This window comes from Chiloscyllium plagiosum, unplaced genomic scaffold (assembly GCF_037043375.1).
Source record: "Chiloscyllium plagiosum isolate Xiang-an unplaced genomic scaffold, Cpla_swu_hap1 HiC_scaffold_15, whole genome shotgun sequence".
NCBI lineage: Eukaryota > Metazoa > Chordata > Chondrichthyes > Orectolobiformes > Hemiscylliidae > Chiloscyllium > Chiloscyllium plagiosum.
The window spans coordinates 21,068,445-21,086,801 of NW_028270153.1; the positions used below are offsets into that span (position 1 = coordinate 21,068,445).

At 41.3% G+C, this 18,357-nt stretch overlaps 1 protein-coding gene across 2 annotated transcripts in view; it reads right to left on the minus strand.

Annotated features, from left to right (window-relative positions):
- taf4a (TAF4A RNA polymerase II, TATA box binding protein (TBP)-associated factor) overlaps window positions 1-18,357 on the minus strand; it is a 106,367-nt gene that overhangs the window by 42,629 nt on the left and 45,381 nt on the right. For both annotated transcript variants that reach the window (XM_043710653.2, XM_043710655.2), the window contains exon 2: window positions 3,517-3,671. In XM_043710653.2, coding sequence (XP_043566588.2) covers window positions 3,517-3,671 — 155 coding nt within the window. The remainder of the gene's footprint in view (window positions 1-3,516; window positions 3,672-18,357) is intronic.

An 18,357-nucleotide genomic window follows, 5' to 3' on the forward strand; every position in this document is an offset into this window, starting at 1 on the left:
TGGGGCTGGTTTCCCTGGAGCATCGGAGGCTGAGGGGTGACCTTATAGAAGTTTACAAATTATGAGGGGCATGGATAGGGTAAATAGACAAAGTCTTTTCCATGGGGTCGAGGAGTACAGAACTGGAGGGCATAGGCTTCGGGAGAGAGGGGAAAGATATAAAAGAGACCTAAGGGGCAACTTTTTCGCACAAAGGGTGGTACGTGTATGGAATGAGCTGCCAGAGGAAATGGTGGAGGCTGGTACAATTGCAACATTTAAGAGGCATTTGGATGGGTATATGAATAGGAAGGGTTTGGGCCGGGTGCTGGCAGGTGGGACTAGTTTGGGTTGGGATATCTGGTCGGCATGGACGGGTTGGACCGAAGGGTCTGTTTCCATGCTGTACATCTCTATGACTCCATGACTCTCATTAGTAAACTCTAACATATGGTGAACTTAATTCCACTGCTAGTTATACTGTTCAGGGTTTACGTAAGACTAACAGAGATCCACAAAGCATTAATCTACAGAGTGGCATATCTGTATTATCTATATTGCAACATCATTTCTTTAAATTCCAATTCCATATAATCCTTCTCATGCATACATATTCTGTTCCCTTTATCCCTCTCCTTTCATTCCCATCCCATCCTATCATTCGTTTCATTCTTCCTATGCCATCCCATACCTCTTAGCACATTCATCCCATCCTCCATTTTGAATTTTCCATGTATTTCCCCGACTCATGCCAATACATTCAAAATAGGGAGAAAATATCAAACATCAAATGCTACACAACAAAGCAATTTTTTTTACGGTTTTGATAAGCTTCAATAGACTTTAGTTAACAATCAATCAATTTCAGAACATAGTCATCAGATCTGAAATGTCATGTGTACAACAGTCACATTTTGAAGACCCTAGGTTGACATCCATTAGGAGCTTGGGTTTTGTCAGCTTTTAGTCTTTTTTTTCTGTCTTAAGAGTTTACCTCAGTACCCTTTCTTGTGGTGATTGTCACTAATTTAGGTTCCTCCTTCATTTCAACCATCGACTGACCAATTTCCTTTCAATTCGCCATGATTGCTTTATGCTCCATTATTCATTCTCAGGCTCACTCCAGAGGAGCAATGTTTACTTATGTACTAGTTTGTTTTTCAAATAACCATAGAAATGCTACTGTTTGATTTTGAGATTTTGAGCCAGCTTTATGAACAGTCCAAAAGTAAGGAAGGAGAAAAAAAAAGTTTTTTTTTAATATTCTGCCCAGTCTTTTAACCTACCATTACTCGTCATAGAAATATACGTTTTTCTTTCAATTTCATATCATCTTCATACCCTTAGAAAGCCATAGATGGTGTGTCCTTCACTTGGTGTGTCCTTCACCTTTCTTTCTCACTGGAAAGTATCTATGCTGAGTGTTAGGAAATGTCTCCCTCAATGTCTGCCATCTACTAATAGATTCCTGAACTTGAATTTTCCAGTTCTCTTTAGTCAATCCTGTCTTCATTCCCTCAAAATTGCCCTTATTAAGTTTAAAATGTTGTCTTGGACAAACTATTCTAACCCTCAGATTGAATGTGAATCCAATCGTGTTACAATCACTGCTATTACGCGATCTAGAATTCCCTGCCCTTTGGCTCCGGAACATGCTGTGCTAGGAAACTGTCCTGAAAATCTTCAATAAACTCACCATCAAGACTACAGAAGATGGCTCACCACCACCATATCGAAGGTAATTAGGAGAGCAATAAATGCTGGTGTTCAGTGACGAACACATCCCATAAATGAAGTTACATGATCACTTTGTTCTATCACTATTTGATTTAAAGTTGTCTTCAGTGCTCTAATTATACAAGTTGCCCGAATACTAGTTTAAGCACAATTCTGAAGACGACCTTTCCTCAATACTGTCAATGTCTAATGAACCAAAACTCATTTATCTATTTTACAAACCCACCCTTGCAAATTTAGTGGGCCTATTTATTTCTCAAGTTTAAGATTTGCAACATTAATTGGAACAAATTAGAACGTTTCATGGCTTAGAGAAAGAATGAGTTACTAATTATCATGTTAGAATTTGAACATATTTATATAAATAATTACCATGTGTATTTCAACAGATGATGGGTATGTCATTAAAAACTATTTTCTGAATGTTAAGCATAAGAAATTGATCTGGCCTGTGAATTAATAAAAATGGTGCTCACAGATTACCTAGACAATTTAAACCCTAGTTATTACTGTTTTATAAGCAGATGTAATCATGCAAGGAAACAGAAAGCTAGCATGCAGTTACACCATGTATTTGGGGGAAAATTACTGTACTACAAGCAGATTGTAGTAGAAGACAGAGGAAGTCTTGCTACAATAGATAAGACCACATCTAGAGTAACGTGCACAGTTTTCATCTCCACATTTAATGAAGGACATATTTGTGTTGGAGGCAGTGCAGCAAAGAGCCATGAAATTAGTTTGTAGTGTAACAGGATTGCCTCATGTTGCTGCTGAGTAAATTGGGCCTATATTGTCAGGAATGAAGAGAATGAAAGAAGGAGGAATGATTGAAACACACAATAACCTGAAGACATTTAACAGGGTACCCACCCAGTAGTTGTATCCCAGGAATGGGGAGTCCAGAACATGAGAATCATGAGGAGAAATGTCTTCAAATCAAATGATTGTGAAACTTTGGAACTGTCAACCACAGATTTATGGATTCTCCAAAATTTACTATATTTACAGCTGACAGGAAAAGGTTCTGATCCAAGAAAATGGATAGCAGATGGTACAAGAGTTGAGACAAATGATTAGCCATGATCACAATTAAAGGTAGAATAGGTTCAAAGGTTAGATGGTCTACAATTGCTCCTATTCTTATATTTATATGTTCCTACAACTCCAGATTTAGGTTCAGCTGTTAGACACCAACATGTCTTGAGAAGAACCCTTTTTTATTGTTAGCTAGTGCTGATAAATTTAAGGAAAGACGGACATTTTATTTTACATCTACATTATGAAAATTACTGCAAAAACAAAAATTCAATTACATGGCTAGAATGCTCCACTGTATTGACTTTGCCTCGAAAGAAGGCATTATAGTTTAGTTAAAAAAACATATAAATATCAGTTTCATGTTTTCAATCTATTAAAAAGTAATGAAAATTAAAAGCAACATTTTACATTTTTTTTCTGATACTATCAACTGTGTGCACATAACAATCAGTGACACAAACATAAAGCTCAATATAACATCGCTGGAAAGTCTACTTCTAGGATCCAAAGACACTTTTTGGAGTACTAATAAACCTGGAGTTCAGATTTATAATATGCAGCCATCTGACAATAGAACTGACTTTCAAATCCAGACTGCAAGTTCTTCATCTGGATAAAACTGCATCAAAACCATTTAACCCTCATTGAAGTTAGGTAGCAGACAAAATGTTCCAGCCAAGTACTAAGCAGGCTCTGTTGTATGAGTTAAAATACTTAGCAAATTCAACTGTGGACCCTGAGTGGGGAGCATTCCCTTACCTGTACTGTTGAGATCTGAACTGGAGGACCACTGGTAGGTGTAGCTGATCTTGAAGTGAGTGCCCCTTGAGACTGAGCTTGTGACTGCATCTGTTGTAGAGCTTGCTGAGGAATCAGCATCAACTGTCCACTGTCACTTCGCACAAGAACCATTCCTAGATGAAGAAAACAATTTATTTAGAATTCCCATTCATTTAGATTCTGGAAAACAATATTTTCATGAATTTAATGTCGCAATAAAAAAAAAGTATTTAAAATTTGACGATCTGAGCAGATTGATACAATTCAATCAAATGCTCGCCTTCAAAATCAAAAGGAGGCTCGCAAATAAAAGAACTATTGAGTTAATAGTTATTCAATTTTGTGAGAAATTATGATGCTAGAAATGTGTACATTTTACACAACAGTTTTTTTTCCACATCCTTAGGATATCCCAAAGTGCTTCATGACCAGTCAATTACTTCTGCAGCGTAATTACTGACATCTTGTTGGCAAATAACAAGACAGCATTAGACTGAACATGGCATCAAGGAGTCCTGGCAAAACTGAACTGGTTGGGAATTGGAAGAAAACATTTCACTGATTGGAGTCATATCTTGCACAAAGGAAAATGGTTGTCATTGCTGAAGGTCTATCACTCAGTCTCAGGACCGCAGGACATCCTGAGAGTAGTATCCCAGATGCAACTATCTTCAGTTGTTTCATCAATGACCTTCCTTACATTACAAAGTCAGAAGTGGAAATGTTTGCACAATGTTCATTACCATTCACAACGCCTCAAATACTGAAGCAGTCTGCGCAAATATGCAGCAAGATCTGGACAAAAGGCTTGGGCTGATAAGTGGCAAGTAATATTTGAAGCAGACTTGTACCAGTTTGCAGCAAATGAGTGCAGTCACTGGGTGAGAAAGTATCAAAGCCCTTAATTTGTGTAAACCTAATTTAGACTGCAATTTGTAGTTGACATTAAAGTAAAATATGTAGTTTAAAATTTTGTAGTTAGGGGCTTTGAGCAGGTTTATTTTCAAGTAGTGCATTGAAAGCACAGCCTAATTAATGAACTGACCAGAACTTCCAGTGGAAGGGGAGGGACCCCATCAGAATGCATATTAATATCAATTACATCGATATGACTAGAAAGAAGATTCTGCTTAAAGAATTTTGAACAGCAAGAAATAAAATTGAAAAGTAAAACATAAAACAATATTAAATAAAATGATATGGCAACCAATTTATGCACAGCATAGCCCCACAAATAAATTAGGTGAATGAGCCGCTGGAGAAATGCTCATGAGCATACTAGGAAAACCCCTTACTATTCGTCAAGAAAGTCCATGATGTTATGTTTGATCTAAATGAGCACATTTCCAAGAATGCATTCAGTATTCTTTCTGTACTGGATTAAAGCAGCAGTCTACATTGTGTTCTAGCTTTGGATTGGGCACATAACTTACAAATATTTAATTCAGTGGAGAGAGTACAACCCTTTAAACAAGCTAATGGACATGTAATGACAATTACAGGAGACGCCCTACCATACTTCCCAAATGTATCAATGTGAATTAACACTAGTTTCCCTAGAAGCTGTTATTCATCAATTTTATGACTTTAATGAGGCAAGAAAGTAATGCTTGCGCATAGAAAAAACACTGGAATTGAAGTTTGCTCATCTTTATTTACAGACAAGCAATTGTGTTCCAAACACAAGAAATTTGAATAACTTGAAAAATAAGCCGCACAATATAATGAACATTTTACAAACACACACGTTATTACAAAACAGACTTTTCTCCCTAATTTAGTTGTGATATACTCAAAAGTATATATGATCAGAGTTCTATAATTTCATTCTGTAGTAAATCTTCCCTATCTGAAATCTGTAGTTAGATCCTCTATTCAACAAAAATACATGTAAAATTGTCCTCAATGTAATATTGAGAGCATACTGCATTTTTGAAACTGCCAATAGTCAATCAATACATTAAACCAAACCAACACTTTTCTATAATAATGGGCATAAAAGATTGCATAGTGCTACTCAAATACATTTTACCACTATCTTAGTGATCTATGAATTAATAAACACCAATAAAACAGATTGTCTGTTATTTATCTCATCATTCATTGTTGCATCCTATTGTGGGCAAATTGGTTCCATTATATCTGAGACTACACTTGAGAAAGATCAACTATAAGAAAGGATTTTGCTGATCGTAATTACAGTTTTTCTCAGCAGCACACTGTGAGAATTCTATTGCACAAAGGAACCAATCTAGCTTTCGAATTGCAGCTATCCTTTTTTGGTCAAACTTACTGCCCTGTCCTCGTAACTTTTCATGTCGTTTGCGAATCTTTATCAGATTTTATTTTATTAATTTTGATAATAGCTTGATAATCATGTTCTAATGACCTTCTACGAGAAGAGAACCTTCTTCCAATTTTGACTTTCACTCTTCAAATTATAGTCCTTCATGAAAAATGTATGAACATAAAATACATTCTCATGGAGAGCTTTCTCATTCTGACCCTCCTCAACAACTTCTAATTTTGTTATTCAACCTCAAACCTTTAGTTAATTGCAATGCAGTACCACACAGGTGCCAGTGCACGTGGCTTAAAGACTATGAAGCCCAACCTATTGTGATCGGTTTTCTGCCCGATTCCCTACATTAAACTGCGTGTAAATTCCAGGTTTCCAGTGAAAGATGCAATTTCAGAGCTTGCTCTCCATTTGTGATGGTGCTCAATATTCACTTTTTTCACTGCTGCCTACATTGTCAATAGAGATTCTTTAAATCCAGTATTGTTTCCAGTGCAGCGTTGTCTACAAGCAGCAAGGCTCCTTGGTCAATCAAACTGAACCATCCTTAGACAAGTGGAGAGTTCTGCCCAAAGCTAGACACACAAATTAGATTTAAAGAATGTACAGCAAGTGGAATAGAGATTGGGAAATACAATTGGATTGGTATGAGAGATTAAAGACCAACAGAAAAAAAATGCATTTTTAAAAAAATTCTCCAACAGAGATTACAGAGAGTTAGGCAGGAATTTAAAAAGGAGGTCCTCAAGAGTAGTAATATCTGGATTACTCCCAGTGCTAGAGCTAGTGAGGGCAGGAATAGGAGGATAGAGCAGATGAAGGCAAGGCTCAGGAGCTGGTGTATGGGAGAAGGATTCACATTTTTGGATCATTGGAATCTCTTTTGGAGTAGAAGTGGATAGGATAGTGAAGGTGGCGTTTGGTATGCCTTCCTTTATTGGTCAGAGTATTGAGTACAGTATGGGAAAGCCTGTTGCGGCTGTAAAGGACATTGGTTAGGCCACTATTGGAATATTGCAAGCAATTCTGTTCTCCTTCCGATCGGAAAGATGTGAAACTTGAAAGGGTTTAGAAAATATTCACAAGGATGTTGCCAAGGTTGGAGGATTTGAGCTATAGGGAGAGGCTGAACAAGCTGGGGCTGTTTTCCCTGGAGCATTGGAGGCTGAGGGGTGACCTAATAGAGGTTTACAGAATTATGAGGGGCATGGATAGGGTAGATAGACAAAGTCTTTTCCCTAGGTTGGGAGAATCCAGAACTAGAGGGCATAGGTTTAGGGTGAGAGGGGAAAGATATAAGAGAGACCTAAGGGGCAACTTTTTCATGCAGAGGGTGGTACATGTATGGAATGAGCTGCCAGAGGAAGTGGTGGCGGCTATTACAATTGCAACATTTAAAAAGGCATTTGGATGGGTATATGAATAGGAAGGGTTTGGAGGGATATGGGCCGGGTGCTGACAGGTGGAACTAGATTGGGTTGGGATATCTCGTCTGCATTGTCGGGTTGGACCGAAGGATCTGTTTCCATGCTATACATCTCTATGACTTCTACCAGAAGGACGGATTGCACCTAAATTGGAAGGCAGATGAACTCAGGGCTTGGTTAGGAACATGGGACTGGGATATCACAGCAATTACAGAAACATGGCTTAGGGGTAGACAGGACTGGCAGCTTAACATTCCAGGATACAAATGCTACAGGAAGGATAGAAAGGGAGGCAAGAGGGGGAGTGGCATTTTTTGATAAGGGATAGCATTACAGCTGTGCTGAGGGAGGATATTCCTGGAAGTACATCCAGGGAAGTTATTTGGGTGGAGCTGAGAAATAAGAAATGGATGATCACCTTATTGGGATTGTATTATAGACATCCTAATAGTCAGAGGGAAATTGAGAAACAAATTTGTAAGGAGACCTCAGCTATCTCTAAGAATAATAGGGTGATTATGGTAGGGGATTTTAACTTTCCAAATATAGACTGGGACTGCCATAGTGTTAAGGGTTTAGATGGAGAGGAATTTGTTAAGTGTGTACAAGAAAATGTTCTGATTAAGTATGTGGATGTACCTACTAGAACTCTTGGGAAATAAGGCTGGGCAGGTGATTGAGGTGTTAGTGGGGCCAGTGACCATAATTCTATTAGATTTAAAACAGTGATGGAAAAGGATAGACTAGATCTATGAGTTGAAGTTCTAAATTGGAGAAAGGCCAATTTTGACGGAATTAGGCAAGAACTTTTGAAAGCTGTTTGGGGGCTGATGTTTGCAGGCAAAGGAACAGCTAGAAAATGGGAAGCCTTCAGAAATGAGATAACGAGAATCCAGAGAAAGTATATTCCTGTTATGGTGAAAGAAAAGACTGGTAGGTATAGGGAATGCTGGATGACTAAAGAAATGGAGGGTTTGGTTAAGAAAAAGAAAGAAGCATATGTAAGGTATAGACAGGATAGATCGAGTGAATCCTTAGAAGAGTATAAAGGAAGTAGGAGTATACTTAAGAGAGAAATCAGGAGGGCAAAAAGGGGACATGAGATAGCTTTGGCAAAAAGAGAATTAAGGAGAATGTAAGGGTTTTTACAAATACATTAAGGACAAAAGGGTAACTAGGGAGAAAATAAGGCCCCTCAAAAATCAGCAAGGCAGCCTTTGTGTGGAGCCGCAGAAAATTGGGGAGATACTAAACGAGTATTTTGCATCAGTATTTACTGTGGAAAAGGATATGGAAGATATAGACTGTACGGAAATAGATGGTGACACCGTGAAAAAACATCCAAATTACAAAGGAGGAAGTGCTGGATGTCTTAAAAAATACATAAAGGTGGATAAATCCCCAAGACCTAATCAGGTATACCCTAGAACTCTGTGGGAAGCTAGAGAAGTGATTGCTGGGCCTCATGCGGAGATATTTGTATTATTGATAGCCACAGGTGAGGTGCTAGAAGACTGGAGGTTGGCTAATGTGGTGCCACTTTTTAAGAAGGGTGGTAAGGACAAGCCAGGGAACTATAGACCAGTGAGCCTGACCTCGGTGGTGGGTAAGTTGTTGGAGGGAATCCTGAGGGACAGGATGTACACGTATTTGGAAAGGTAAGGACTGATTAGGGATAGTCAACATGGCTTTGTGCATGGGAAATCATGTCTCACAAACATGATTGAGTTTTTTGAAGTAACAAAGAGGATTGATGAGGGCAGAGCGGTAGTTGTGATCTATATGGACTTCAGTGAGGCGTTCGACAAGGTTCCTCATGGGAGACCGATTAGCAACGTCAGATCTCACGGAATACAGGGAAAACTAGCCATTTGGATACAGAACTGGCTCAAAAGATAGAAGACAGAGGGTGGTGGTGGAGGGTTGTTTTTCACACTGGAGGCCTGTGACCAGTGGAATGCCACAAGGATCAGTTCTGGGTCCTCTACTTTTTGTCATTTACATAAATGATTTCGATGTGAGCATAAGAGATACAGTTCGTAAGTTTGTAGATGACACCAAAATTGGAGGTGTAGTGGACAGCGAAAAGGGTTACCTCAGATTACTACAGGATCTGGACCAGATGGGCCAATGGGCTGAAAAGTGGCAGATGGAGTTTAATTCAGATAAATGCGAGTTGCTGCATTTTGGGAAAGCAAATCTTAGCAGGACTTTTACACTTAATGGTAAGGTCCAAGGGAATATTGCTGAACAAAGAGACCTTGGAGTGCAGATTAATAGCTCTTTGAAAGCGGAATCGCAGGTAGATAGGATAGTGAAGGAGGTGTTTGGTATGCTTTCTTTTATTGGTCAGAGTATTGAGTACAGGAATTGGGAGGTCATGTTGCATCTGTACAGGACATTGGTTAGGCCACTGTTGGAATATTGCGTGCAATTCTGGTCTCCTTTCTATCGGACAGATGCTGTGAAACTTGAATGGGTTCAATAAAGATTTACAAGGATGTTGCCAGGATTAGAGGATCTGAGCTATAGGGTGAGCCTGGACAGGCTGGAGCTGTTTTCCCTGAGCAACAGAGGCTGAGGGGTGACCTTATAGAGGTTTACAAAATCATGAGGGGCATGAATAGGGAAAATAGACAAAGTCTTTTCCCTTGGGTCGGGGAGTCCAGAACTAGGGGGCATAGGTTTAGGGTGAGAGAGGAAAGATATAAGAGAGACCTAAGGGGCAACTTTTTCATACAAAGGGTGATGCATGTATGGAATGAGCTGCCAGAGGAAGTGGTGGAGGCTGGTACAATTGCAACATTTAAGAAGCATTTGGATGGGTATATGAATAGGAAGGGTTTGGTGGGATATGGGCCGGGGGCTGGCCGGTGGGACTAGATTGGGTTGGGATATCTGGTCGGCATGGATAGATTGGACCGAAGGGTCTGTTTCCATGCTGTACATCTCTATGATTCTATGACTAATTTGCTTCTGAAGAAACAGAGTTCTGTATCGACAAAATTCTTTCAGGGTGAAAAAGATTTTTCTTAAGTAATTATCACTATTGCACCACTCATTTATCACTCATAAATGCACCAGCCTAACATTTTCCAGCCATTTTTAGAGCAGAAGTAGTGGGTAAGAATTGCATGTTCATACCACTATTTATTTCAATGCTAGCTTTATCAATAAGGATTGCTAAGATACTTCTGACAGCAACATTTGGATTACTACATTTAACTCCTGACATTGCTGTTAGATTATCTCCATTATAATTTTGATCATAGACAGCCTTGCTATTTTCATAAATCCAAAGCCATTATCTGGTAATAACTGCTACCAAGTCATACAGCATGGAAACAGATCATTTGGTCCAACTAGTCCACTATAACCATGTTCCCAAACCAATCTAGTCCCACTTGCCTGCCTTTGACTCACAACCCTCCAAACCTTTCCTATTCATGTACTTATCTAAATGTCTTTTAAATTTTGTAACTGTACCTACATCTACCACTTTCTCTGGAAGTTCATTCCACATATGAATGAATGAACGAACGAACGAATAAATGAAACACTATGTAAAAAGGTTGCCCCAATGTTCTTTTTAAATCTTTCTCCTCTCACCTTAAAAGCATTTCCCCTAATTTTGAACTCACCCAGTCCTTGCTATTCACCTTTTCTACCTCTCATGATTTTGTAAACTTCTAGAAAGTCACCCCTCAACCCCTAAGCTCCAGTGAAAAAAGTCCCAGTCTATCTTTATAACTCAAATCCTCCATTCCCGACAACATTATGGTAAGTCTTTTTTGGACTTTCTCCAATTTAATAATATCTTTCCTATGGCAGACCTGTACTCAGTACTCCAGAAGAGGCCTCATAAACATCATGAACAACCTCAACAAAAGCCCAAGTTCTATACTCAAAGGTCTGAGTAATGAAGGAATACACACTGCTGGCCTGAATAGGTATGTGAATGACTCAGTTTTCATGTTAATACTAAGACAATTGTTTTAATAAGATTAAGGATACACAGTGAAGAGCACTGATTAAATACACTGAGTGCTTAAAGAGAAGTGTTGGGAACTTTGTGCCACAATGTTACTGTCCCAACCTCTGGGCCAGAAGTTTTAGGTTCAACACCCATTTAGCCCAGAGATTCATCATAAGTCCAAACTGGTTGTTTGAGTTTTCTTTACAAGAAAGATTTTGATGGGTGAATGGGTACTCAAGAGTATAAAAAGAAAGATTTTGGGACACTGGCTTGATTAGGAAGGAGGCAGACATTACATAATGCTATATTCTGTAAACAAGACTGATATTAAGTAAAAGATTGCTGTCTAGCTTGCTACTTCACTATTGGACCAGAATGAATTAACGTGGTAGCAGAGAACGGTTGGCAAAAGGAGAAAGTTGGATATTTTCTCAGACATATTTTAATGTCAGTTACTTTATGAAGAATAGCTGAAAGGAAAAGTAAATTGTAAGGGTGATGATTAACCACTGATGTGTTCCAAATCTGAACAGCAAAATCAAGTGAATATGTGGACATTACTAAAGAGAAAAAAAGGTATGGATTTGACAAATATAAAATCAAAAGCAAAGGTTTCTGTGAGTTGTATGCTTATCAGTTGGATACTGAAGATATTTGAACAGATTCATAGAGATGTACAGCACGGAAATAGACCCTTTGGTCCAACTCGTCTATGCCGACCAGATATCCCAACCTAATCTAGTCCCATCTGCCAGCACCCAGCCAATATCCCTCCAAACCCTTCCTATTCACATACCCATCCAGATGCCTCTTAAATGTTGCAATTGTACCAGCCTCCACCACTTCCTCTGGCAGTTCATTCCATACATGTACCACCCTCTGCATGAAACAGTTACTCCTTAGGTCTCTTTTATATCTTTCCCCTCTCACCCTAAACCTATGCCCTCTAGTTCTGTACTCCCTGACCCCAGGGAAAAAACTGTCTATTTATCCTATACATGCCCCTCATGATTTTATAAACCTCTATGGTCTCCCCTCAGCCTCCAATGCTCCAGGGAAAACAGCCCCAGCCTGTTCAGCCTCTCCCTATAGCTCAAATTCTCCAACCCTGGCAACATCCTTGGAAATCTTTTTTGAACCCTTTCAAGTTTCACAACACCTTTCCGATAGGAAGGAGACCAGAACTGCGTGCAATATTCCAACAGTGGCCTAACTAATGTCCTGTAAAGCCGCAACATGACCTCCCAACTCCTGTATTCAATACTCTGACCAATAAAGAATACCAAACGCCTTCTTCACTATCCTATCTACCTGCAGCTCCACTTTTAAGGAACTATGAACCTGCACTCCAAGATCTCTTTGTTCAGCAATATTCCCTTGGACCTTACCATTAAGTGTAAAAGTCCAGCTAAGATTTGCTTTCCCAAAATGCAGCACCTCACATTTATCTAAATTAAACTCCATCTACCACTTCTCAGCCCATTGGCCCATCTGGTCCAGATCCTGTAGTAATCTGAGGTAACCCCCTTCGCTGTCCACTACACCTCCAATTTTGGTGTCATCTACAAACTTACTAACCGTACCTCTTATGCTCACATCGAAATCATTTATATAAATGATGAAAAGTAGTGGACCCAGCATCGATCCTTGTGGCACTCCACTGGTCACAGGCCTCCAGTCTGAAAAACAACCCTCCACTACCACCCTCTGCCTTCTACCTTTGAGCCAGTTCTGTACCCACATAGCTAGTTCTCCCTGTATTCAGTGAGATTAGATTAGATTAGATTAGATTACTTACAGTGTGGAAACAGGCCCTTCGGCCCAACAAGTCCACACCGCCCCGCCGAAGCGCAACCCACCCATACATTTTCCCCTTACCTAACACTACGGGCAATTTAGCATGGCCAATTCACCTGACCCCTGCACATTTTTGGACTGTGGGAGGAAACCGGAGCACCCGGAGGAAACCCACGCAGACACGGGGAGAACGTGCAAACTCCACACAGTCAGTCGCCTGAGGCGGGAATTGAACCCGGGTCTCTGGCGCTGTGAGGCAGCAGTGCTAACCACTGTGCCACCGTGCCACCCACAAACCTTGAGATCTAACCTTGCTAACCAGCCTACCCTGGGGAACCTTGTTGAGTGCCTTACTGAAGTCCATATAGATCATATCTACTGCTCTGCCCTCTTCAATCCTCTTTGTTAATTCTTCAAAAAACTCAATCAAGTTTGAGAGACAGGACTTCCCATGCACAAAGCCATGTTGACTATCCCTAATCAGTCCTTGCATTTCCAAATACATGAACATCCTGTCCCTCAGGATTCCCTCCAACAACTTGCTCACCAACAACGTCAGGCTCACTGGTCTACAGTTCCATGGCTTGTCCTTACCACCTTTCTTAAACAGTGGCACCACATTAGCCAACCTCCAGTCCTCTGGCACCTCACCTGTGACTATCGATGATTTAAATATCTCAGCAAGAGGCCCAGCAATCACTTTCCTAGCTTCCCACAGCGTTCTAGGGTACACCTGATCAGGTCTTGGGGATTTATCCACTTTTATCCATTTCAAGACATCCAGCACTTCCTCCTTTGTAATATGGATATTTTTCAAGATGTCATCATCTATTTCCCTACATTCTATATTTTCCATGCCCTTCATCACAGTAAATACTGATGCAAAATACTTGCTTAGTATCTCCCCCATGCTCCACACAAAGGGCGCTTTGCTGATCTTTGCGAGGCCCTATTCTCTCCCTAGTTACCCTTTTGTCCTTCATGTATTTTCTTCTAAGTTTAATTTATAAAGCTAAATAGATGCCTACGGGAAATGGTCAGATTCCGATAGATTTTGCAAGGCTGATTTTCATTCCTTACAGGAATATATCATGGCATTTAGTAGATCATTGTTTAGATGCCTGCAGAAGTTCAATTTATGGATTCCTTACTCAAAGGGCGTGGCGCTGGAAAAACACAGCCTGACAGGCAGCATCTGAGAAGCAGAAGAGTTGACGTTTCGAGCATGATCTCTTCATCAGGAATGAGGGAGTGGCCAAAGGGAGCTGAGAGATAAATGGGACAGGGGTGGGACTGGGTGTGAAAAGATAGCTGGGAATGCGATAGGTAGATGAAGGTGGGAGTGAAGGTGATAGGTCTGAGAGGAGGGTGGAGCAGATTGGTGGACAGGAAAATGAACAGATAGGACCGTTCAATAGGGCGGTGCCGTTGCAAGGTTGGATCTGGGATAAGCTGGGGGGTGGTGAGGGGAAATAAGGAAACTGGTAAAATCAACATTGGGACCCTTCAACCACATAGAATCAAGGCAGAAGATGAGGTATTCTTCCTCCAGGCGTTGAGTGGCTAGAGTTTGGTGGTGGAGGCCGCCCAGGACTTGCATGCCCTTGGCGGAATGGGACAGGGAGTTAAAGTGTTTGGCCCCAGGTGAGGTTGTTTAGTACAGGTCCCAGAGATGTTCTTTGAAACATTCCGTAAGTTGGCATCCTGTCTCCACAAAGTAAAGGAGACCACATTGAGAACAACAGACACAGAGATGACCTGTGTGGAAGTACAAGTAAATCTCTGTTGGATGTGGAAGGATCATTTGGGGCCTTGGACTGAGGTGAGGGTGAGGTGTGGGCGCAGGCTTGCAGTGGCAGGGGAAGGTGTCTAGAGTGGAGGGTGGGATGGTGAGGTGCGTGAACCTAACAAGGGAATCTTGGAGGGAATGGTCTCTGCAGAATGCAGACAGGGGTAGGGAGTGAAATATAATCTGATGGTGGAGTCTGTTTGTAGATGGTGGAAATGGTGGAGGATGATATGATGTATCTGAAAGTTGGTGAGGTGCAAGGTGAGGACCGGCGGCAGGGTTCTGTCCTTGTTGTAATTGGATGGGTGAGATTCAAGGGCGGAGGTGCATGAAGTGGTGGAGATGTGCTGGAGGGCACAGTCGACCACGTGGAAGGGGAAATTGTGGTCTTCCAAGGAGGAGGCCATCTGGTATGCTCTTTGGTGGATTTGGCCCACCTGGGAGCAGATGTGATAGAGGTAGAGGAATTGGGAATAAGGACTCGTATTTTTACAGGAGGCAGGGTCGGAGGAGGTGTAATCCAGGTCGCTGTGGGAGTCAATGGGTTTGATGTCGAGTTCAGTGTTGAGTTGGTTGCTGGAAATGGAGGTAGAGTGATCCAGAAAGGGGAGGGAGGTATCAAAGATGGTCCAGATGAACTTGAGGTTGGGGTGGAAGGTGTTTGTGAAGTTGATGAACTGTTCAAACTCCTCCTGGGAGCACGAAGTGGTGTCAATACTGTCACTGATGTAGCGGAGGAAAAGGTGGGAAATGGTGTTGGTGAAGCTGTGGAAGATGGACTGTTCCACATACCCGAAGAGGTAGGCATAGCTGGGGCCCATGCAGGTGCCAATGTCTACCCTTTTCGTCTGGAAGAAACGGGAGGATTCAAAGGAGAAAGTGATGAGGGTGAGGATCAGTTCAGCCAATCTACTGAGTATCATCCTCCGCCATTTCCACCACCTACAAACAGATCCCACCACCAGGGATATATTTCCCTCACCACTGCTGTCTTAGTTCTAGAGAGACCATTCTCTCATCGACCCCCTTAATAGGTCCATGACCCCACCAACCCAGTCTCCACTCCCAGCACCTTCCCCTGCAACCACATGAACTGCACAACCTGTGCCGACACCTCACCCCTCACCTCCTTCCAAGGCCCCAAAGGATCCTTCCACATCCAACAGAGATTTTCTTGTACTTCCACACACGTCATTGACTTTGTCCGGTGCTCTCAATGTGGTCTCCTCTACATTGGGAAGAGAGGATGCCCACTTGTGGAACTTTTCAGAGAACATCTCTGGGACATGCACTAAAAAACTCCACGGCCCTGTGGCTGAACACTAACTCCCTGTCCCACTCTGCCAAGGATATGCAAGTCCTGGGCCTTCTCCACCACCAAACTCTAGCCACCTGACACCAGGAGGAAGAATGCCTCATCTTCTGCCTTGGGACCCTCCAACAGCATGGGATCAATGTGGATTTCACCAGTTTCCTCATTTCCCCCTCCCCCACCTTGTCCCAGATTCAATCTTCCAACGCAGCACCACCCTCTTGAACTGTCCTATCTGTCCACCTTCCTTCCCACCTGTCCACTCCACCCTCCTCTCTGACCTATCATCTTCACTCACCTTCATCTACCTATCGCATTTCCACCTACCTTACCCTCAGCCCCACCCCAGTCCCATTTATCTCTAGGCTCCCTTGGGCCACCCCCTCATTCCTAATGAAGAGCTTATGCTCAAAATGTCAATTCTTCTGCTCCTGACTAGCTGCGCTTTTCCAGCGCCACATTCCTCAACTCTGATCTTCAGGATCTGCAGTCCTCATTTTCTCCTAGATTCCTTACTCCTGGCTTTAAATTGTTGAACTTTTATAAGGTGTCATATATAGATATGCTCCTATCGCAACTGGCATTCAGTGTTAGAAAAAGACACTTTTGGATCAAATTCTTACTCCTATAAAAAAGTTCCCAGGAAACAGTCATTTCCACCAACCTTGATGGTGCAAATGGGACATTCTGTGGTATCCCAAAGGATAGAGGACTCAATGTCTGGTGGTATTTTGAGGTCAGACAGATAAGGGTGCAGTCATCAATACAACAGAAGAAAGGCATTTTAGTAGTCCTGGCAGATGACAGAATTGGAGGAGCAATAATAGCTGAATAAATCCCACGAATACTCTAGGAACAGTTAACAGATATTTCAGACTCAAAATATCAATATGTCCAAGATGGATCAGCAGGGTTTTTGAATTGATGCCTGAATCAGAAAATTCACAAGTTTATGATGATGATAAGATCAGTTTCAAGAGTGTGTACGAGGTACAAGCTGTTTAGTCCAGAATTGAATATATTAGTTTCAAATTCACTTAATTGTTCCATGTTAGATAGTGGTAGCGTATGGAACAGTTTAGTTAAAATGTTATTGAGATTCATCAGTCAGAAAGATTCAAGTAATAGCAGGGAATAAGAAAGTTCTAATTAAGTCCTCCATTGGCATGAAATCTTTATGAAGTAGTAGCCATGGATTTTAAGGTGAAAGTGAGGACTGCAGATGCTGGAGATTAGAGTGGTGCTGGAAATGCACAGCAGGTCAGGCAGCATCCGAGGAGCAGGAATATCGACGTTTTGGGCAGGAGACCTTCATCAGGAATGGTTCCTGATGAAGGTCTCCTGCCCAAAACATCAATTTTCCTGCTCCTCGGATGTTGCCTGATCAGCTGTGTATTTCCAGCACTATTCTATTCCTAGATTTTAAGGTGTAGGGCTAAATCAGGAACAAACATTTTCATTTAATTATTTACAGACATGGCAGTCAGATTCAGACTTTCTACAGTAACACCTGGCAAAGACAAAAGGGTGATTGTAGATTAAATCGTGGAAAAATAGACAGAAACTGAACAGAGGAGCACTGACAAACTTTTTGACCGACAAGGAGGGGTATTTGCTTATGGAAAATTTCGTACCATGTAGAAATATGAACAGAGGTCATGAACACCACAGTTGATAGTGCTTTTAACAGTGGACTCTGTGGTCAATCCATGTGATCAATGAGATGATCCCCAAAATCTTAGCCAATCAAACAAATTGTAAGTTGGCATGGGCAACCCATGTAAAGGACTTGCTTCGAATGGCTGCTGCTACACTCCTCATCAATTGACCTAAGGAAGGTATCCCAAAATACCTTCTATGCTGTGTGATAGTCCCCCTTAGTTCAATTTTCACTCCACAGTTGTATGCTCAACATGCACGAACAATGGCATTCAACAAGGCAGAAGTCTTGGAGAAACCTTGGAGAGTTCTAGGCCATCATGTAAGACCACCAATCCTGGGGATTTAGTATCACGTGAAAGGGAGGGTCATAAATCGTGAAAAAGTCTGGTAGTGTAGAGTTATGGGAAGACAATGATTCTTCAACATGGTAACCAAACTATTATGGTCCATTAATTGTGATCAATTGAGAATGATTGCAATCTTTCAGAACTTGAGCAACTAATAGAAACTAGTAAGAGTACCCTGTATCTCACATGCATTCATTTGACAGAAACATAG